The sequence below is a fragment of the Nematolebias whitei genome, chromosome 1 (genome assembly GCF_014905685.2).
Source record: "Nematolebias whitei isolate Nwh7 chromosome 1, NemWhi1, whole genome shotgun sequence".
Classification (NCBI taxonomy): Eukaryota; Metazoa; Chordata; class Actinopteri; order Cyprinodontiformes; family Rivulidae; genus Nematolebias; species Nematolebias whitei.
This window is the reverse complement of record NC_056498.1, coordinates 17067067-17073777: the sequence shown is the minus strand read 5'-3', so window position 1 is coordinate 17073777 and position 6711 is coordinate 17067067. Positions and strand designations below refer to the sequence as shown.

The 6711-nt window shown below is 43.2% G+C and overlaps 1 protein-coding gene across 1 annotated transcript in view; it reads left to right on the top strand.

Moving 5' to 3' along the window:
* The window catches only part of LOC119418630 (solute carrier family 12 member 6), a 12516-nt gene extending 7388 nt beyond the window's left edge, over positions 1 to 5128 (top strand). The window contains exons 2-9 of the mRNA XM_037685957.1: positions 734 to 926; positions 1009 to 1127; positions 1215 to 1400; positions 2894 to 3058; positions 3209 to 3307; positions 3543 to 3600; positions 3740 to 3914; positions 4997 to 5128. Of these exons, the coding sequence (XP_037541885.1) occupies positions 734 to 926; positions 1009 to 1127; positions 1215 to 1400; positions 2894 to 3058; positions 3209 to 3307; positions 3543 to 3600; positions 3740 to 3914; positions 4997 to 5128 (1127 nt within the window). The remainder of the gene's footprint in view (positions 1 to 733; positions 927 to 1008; positions 1128 to 1214; positions 1401 to 2893; positions 3059 to 3208; positions 3308 to 3542; positions 3601 to 3739; positions 3915 to 4996) is intronic.
* Positions 5129 to 6711: the final 1583 nt, after the last annotated feature.

The window sequence follows — 6711 nt, the reverse complement described above, 5'->3', positions numbered from 1 at the left end:
CTACTGAACTGGTTATTTAAAACTGTTTTCTAACTAATGATGTAATAAAATAGTTGTATATGATTAATTATTTTTAGCGGGGGAGGGGGGTTCACTTTAATAAATATTCATAATCCTTTAAGTGATAGTTATGTTGTGTCAATTTAGAAGTAAAAAATAAAATTCTAATAACTATTAAATTCCTGCATTTACAGCAACAAAACAGAATGAAAGTGGGTGGATACCTTTGTAACCCCTTGTATATCCTATGGTACATCCTATTTAGCAGTGGTTCCCAACCCTGGTCCCTGAGGAACACCATCCTGCATGTTTTAGTTGTTCCTCTGCAACACACCTGATTTGAATTAAAGGGTGATTAACAGGCTTCTGCCGAACTTACAGAAGTAATTAAACCACAGAATCAGGTGTGTTGGAGCAGAGAAACAACTAAAATATGGAGGATGGTGTTCCTCAAGGACCAGGGTTGGGAACCACTGCTATTTAGTATAATACATTTCTGACGAACTAATTTCAGACTATGACTAAATCTCTTATTGCTTTTTCAGTCCTGCAGCACTGACCTAGAGGGTCTTTTAAAACCACAGATGTTGATGGAACCACAACTTTATTAAAGTCTTAAAAGTTTCTCCTAAAATAAATGTATTGCTTTAGGCTGATATTCTGGTTTACAATGTTTCTGTCATCATCTTTCTCTTCCAGAAGTACATTGTACCCGCCGCGGCTATTTTTAAAGGTGAAGGCATAGCGCTGTTGAACAACATGCGAGTCTATGGCAGCATCTGTCTCATCCTGATGGCCTTACTGGTCTTTGTGGGCGTTAAATATGTGAACAAACTGGCTTCCATCTTCTTGGCCTGTGTCATCATCTCCATTGTTTCCATCTACATCGGAGCTTTTGTCTCTGCCTTCAAACAGCCGGATTTTCCGTAAGATTTCCTGTTCAAGGTTACTGGGTGGACCAGTTGCTTTTCTTCTAATCCTGACTGTCGCCTGGACTTTTGTGTGCAGTGTGTGCATGCTGGGGAACAGAACAATCAACGGCCATGATATTGAAGACAACTATTGTAGTAAAACCATCTTAGTGCAGACAACAGAGAGTATTGACAGTAACTTCACAGCTAATTATGGTGGGTTGATGCATCCTGTTCATAGTCAGGAATCTTGAAGTGTTGAATCTGTTCATCTTTCCTGATGTGTATCATTGCTTTCTTCAGACAACAGCACAGCTGGACCAACATATGTCCCCCCCATCTACGGCCCTGCTGTAGTGGAGACAACATTTCTGTGGGGACATTTCTGCAGTGGCCCAGAACTCAACGCATCCTGCGACGAATACTTCACCTCCAATAATTTCTCTGAGATTAAAGGGATCCCTGGTCTGATCAGTGGGGCCATTTTAGGTACAGTGATTGTGTTTGAAGTTTTTTGACTGCAACAGTAAGTGATAGCTGTGGCATGAGACTGATCATGCAAACCGGGGGCTGCACAATTTATCTTAAATGTATTATCATTATGTCTGTGTCACCAAGAATGGCTTGGGCTTCAATGAGTCATAGGCTCTTAGATTATAAAGACTGAGGTTCATGCTTTTCTAATACTGTGCAACCTTTTTTACAGACATGTAATGCTTTGTATCTATAAAGTCCTGATATAAAAACAGAATGAAACTCTGAAGATGAGATTATTATTATAAACGTACAATTAATTGTTTTCTTTTTAAATGAAAGCAACTCCTGTGTCTTAAAGGGATAGATATTTTCAAGTGATTCTCTGTGGAAAAGGTAAAAATGCCTAATTTGAGGCAGCTGTGGCTGAGTGGTTAAATCGGTCTTCCTACAATGGGAGTGTTGGGGGTGTGATTCCACCAGCAGTCACATGTTGAAGTGTCCTTGGGCAAGACACTGAACCCCTCATTGCCTCCAATGTGTGTCCCATCGGTGTATGAATGTGATAAAACACTGATTAGTCTCTACAGAGTCAGATTAGTTTTTGTAGAGATCTAGTAGAGAGCTGTATGAATGTGTGTGTGTGGAGGTAAATTGGGCACAGAATGTATTTTAAAGAGCTTTGAGTATCTTGATTAGATAGAAAGGTGCAATGTCCATTTACCATTCCATTTTTTGTTTTTTCATTTACCCTTTATTTATACAGGTAGTCTCATTGAACCACGAGAACTCATTTTTCAAGAGAGACCTGTTTAGGGAGCAGATGGGGGTTAAGGGCCTTGCTCATGGGCCCAGAGCGGGGCAAATGAGGGTGGAGACAGGTGTGGGTGCTTCACCTACCCTACCCACATTTTTGATGTTGTCGGGGCTTGAACCGGCGATCTTCCGATCACAGGCTCACCTTCTCTAACCTCTGTGCCACCACTCCCCCATTTAATATCTTACCTGTTGTAGATAGCTATTTGAGCGATATCTCTGAGCGAGCTCAGTTTGGCGAGAGTTTATTTCCGACTGGATTGATGAGCTCATGGCTAGTCTGAGCAAGGCAAGGACCAAAAATAATAACAGTCTTCAAATTTTTAGAGTGGTGTAAAACCTTTTACATTGTTGCTAGTTTTACATTACACTTGCATTTAAAATTTAATCACAAATAACAGCAGCTAGCTGTAGCAATTCCTGTGCAGCTTGGGGCTCTTCCAGCAGAAATTCAGTATTTCTGCCAAAATGAATGTGTAATGTGACGTTAACAGTAGTATAAATGTTTTTAACATTTGCATGAACTGGGAAATTTTAAATATTGGAGTTGTTTCAAGAGGGCAGAAATCCAGTTGAAAAGTGGGCCCACTCGGACTAGCAGTTAGCTCGTCAATAATGTACAGACTGACCCATATAAATAGATAAATCAATACGTACTATTAATGGGCAGAAGTTGACTTTCTTCCTAACAGAGAACCTTTGGAGCTCCTACCGCAGCAAAGGTGATGTGATTGAGAAGCGCTCACTTAGCTCCTCCAACGTTGGACATCCAGCCTCCACCCAACAACCATACGTGTTCACTGATATCACAACCTCCTTCATGGTGCTAGTCGGCATCTTCTTCCCCTCAGTCACAGGTGCACACTGTTCAGTCAAAATTTACTTCAAATTCTTCGCAAATTCTAGATTTTGCTTTTGTTTTCAAGAAAAGTGTCATAGATACAGAATTAAGTTGTCCTGGCCTGTTTTGCTGTTTGCTTGATTGCAGTGGTTTTGTTTTCTTGCAGGAATCATGGCTGGTTCTAATCGGTCGGGGGATCTGAAAGATGCTCAGCGCTCCATCCCTACCGGAACCATCCTCGCCATCCTTACTACCTCTATCGTCTGTATCCTTTATGTTGTGTTATAATCTTGTTTCCAAAGAGTCATTAAGAACCATAAAACACAATTTAACACATTTTCAGTTCCAGCTCATTGTTACATATTTTATTTAATTTTTTTAAATATCCTTTTTTTTCTTTTCTTTGTGTAGTTTGACATTTTACTTGCTGCTGTTTTATAGTACTAAAACCGTTGAAGCTTTTGTTGTATGTGGTGTTTTCCTGAGCCCCGTCCTTCCAGATCTGAGTAATGTTGTGTTATTTGGCTCCTGCATCGAAGGGGTTGTCCTCAGAGACAAGTAAGTGCATCTGCTTCAGTGTTTTTTTTTTGTTTTTTTTTTTTTACGTAAGCTTGATGTGTGAGTCAAAAACACACAGGTTTTGTTGTATTGCATCATTAAAAACAGCTGCCTAAACTAAATGTTGTTATCCCTGCAGGTTTGGATATTCAGTTAAAGGGAACTTGGTGGTCGGGACTCTGGCCTGGCCGTCTCCTTGGGTCATTGTGATTGGCTCATTCTTTTCTACATGTGGAGCAGGCCTGCAGTCTCTGACTGGAGCACCGCGACTCCTGCAGGCCATTGCAAAAGACAACATCATCCCTTTCCTCCGGGTGAGAGATGCATATTTTAATTATATGGACTTCAAAATGACAAAACGGTTACAAAACCTTTTATTTATTTATTTATTTTTAGAATAGGACACACATCTTCATTTGTTGGTCACAGTAACTTGCTCTGTTTAGCTTTAATTGAAAATTACCATCCTGTTACCCTTAGCGTCGCTCCCAAACCTTTTTGAGCTGATATTGAGACGCTGTCTCAAGTGGAGGAGTTTTCTGGGTTTTGTTTACGAATGAGGGAAGAATGGAGCGCAAGATCAACAGATGGATCAGCGTAGCTTTTGCAGTATTGTGTACTTCGTGGCGGTCTGTTATGGTGAAGAGGGAGCTGAGCTGCAAGGTTACGCTCTCTGTTTACTGCTCGGTCTACATTCCTTCCCTCACCTATGGTCACAAACTCTTGAGTGGTGACAAAAAGAACGAGACTGCAGGCACCAGTGGAGGAAATGAGTTTTCTCTGCAGTGTGGCTGGACTCCACTCAGCTCTCATCTTATCAGTTCTTCTCTGGTGTATTGTAGGTGATTTGCTGTGGTTGACCTGTTTCCTTGCTCTGTGGGCAGGATCATAACAGGTCATTGTGTTCAAGCCACTCTGCTGGTTGTGGTCCTTAATTGCCCTGTAATCGGACTTCAGTTTCTTTAGTTTATCCCAGCACTGCCTATAAGTCCGGGTGTAGCCATGCTGCACCATCATCTCCAATTTCTCTCTGTTTATATACTCGTTTCTTGTGGCGCTGTCCGTCAACACAATGAGGAAGTGGAAGATGGATGAGGAAGTTGAGACGTCAGTATTTCCCCTAGGCTACTTGGCTTGGCAGAGCGCTCATCTCTTCTGTGATTTTTGTTCAAGGGGGAGACATGTCTGTGTTGTGCTAACAGGACTACGTTAGTGCCGGCAGTTGTCAGGGGAGGGATTGTGTGGCTGAAGGACATTTCAGTAAGCAGGGCGCTCGGGTCTGTTGACAGGGCAGGGTGCACTCCTTGGGTAACGGTAGGGGAAACACTGGAGGTAGTTTGCAGTTTTGCTGTGTGGGTCATCCAGTGATGACGTAGCTCCTCTGGACAATCAACAGCTGCTGTCTGCTTACATCAAAATTGGCCCCTCGGAGCAGCCCACTTGGAACCTCAAACAAGGTGGTCCCATGAATTGGGCTGAGTGGTGGTGGGTACTGGCAGAGGGCAGGCCCTTAACTGGTGTGGTGTAGTGCCAAACCGATGAGAGTTGAGACAGTTGAGAGTTGGAGCGGCTGTGAATGAGTTCTTAGAGCAGTCGTCCTCCAATGCAAGAGTTGGGGGTTCGATTCCACCAGCAGTCACATGCCGAAATGTCCCTGGGCAAGACACTGAAACTCTTGTTGCCTCTGATGTGTGTCCCGTCGGTGTGTGAATGTGATAAATAATAATAATAATAATGTCATCACAATGTCAGCACTGTATGTTTCCATACAATGGCGAAATTAGTCTCTGCATTTAACCCATCCACCACCAGGTGGTGCAGTGGGCAGCTACTGAAAGCGCCCGGGGGACATTTTGGGGATGAGATGTGCTGCCCAGAGACGCCACGTGATGTGCAGTGACTGGGGATCGAACCTGGGACTTCCGGGTCCCAAGCCGGCTGCCCTGCCTCTACACCATCTCCCCAAAGCACTGAGTATTCTCTATATAGTGTTTCTCCTACCATTATAAAAGCGGGGTGCCCCACCCCATCAACAGAACTGAGCACCCCGCCTACCAAACCGAACTTCCCCCCCACACCCGGCACTGACATAGGATTAAGCTAGCGGCGCGAAATACAGGCTCTCTAGCTAAAAAGCTAAAGACAGCACTCATGTTGCCTCTTCTCTCAAGCTGAACGCCCCCCCCCCCCCCCCCCACACACACACACACGAAAACTATCTGTATGAACAGCGCACAACTCAAATGCGTCGTGCTAAGCTAGCAGCGCGCAATATAGGCGCTCTAGCTAAAAAGCTAAACCGCCTCTTCTCTCATGCTGAACACACACACATACACACCCGGCTCAAAAACTGTTGGTACAAGCTGCGCTTAGACGTGTCTCCGTCTCCCCCACCAACAAAAATCATGGATGAGATGAGCACCCCGCCATGGAAAGTTAAATAGGGGAAACACTGCTGTATATAGTAGAGTGCTGTATGAATGAGTGAATGAGGGCACAGATTGTTGTGTAAAGCGCTTTGAGTATCTTCATAAGATAGAAAGGTGCTATATAAATACAGTCCATTTACCATTTACAGTGGCAAAGTACCATAAGAGTAGAGCAGCTGTTCCTCCTTATCGAGAGGAGCCAGTTGCGGTGGAGGAGTCACTATGGAGGTGTTCTGACATGTCCAACTGGGACGAAACCCCAGAGAAGACCCAAGACATGCTGGAGAGACTACATCTCTCTGCTGGCCTGGGCGACAGTGTTGGTTGCCAGTTTTCCTCATATGCCTTCTAACTCATTAAAAGCTTTTTATTGACATACTAACTAAAATAAAACATTTATTTTTTTATTCCTTTGCGTGTTTTCAGAGTCAGAGTCAGAGTTTCTTTATTGTCATTCGCACCTCATGTGGTACATGTGGTGGAGCGAAATTATGTACGCAGGGTCCCAGTTACATCCAACAATAAAATGTATAAGAAAAACAGTAATAACATCTAAGATATGAACTAAGAAAAACATCAACTAAATATACACTAAGCACTCATAACATAAAACATTGAACATCAGCACAAACATGAACATGAGTCTGTGAGCAGATGTGCACGCATGAACACATCAACATTG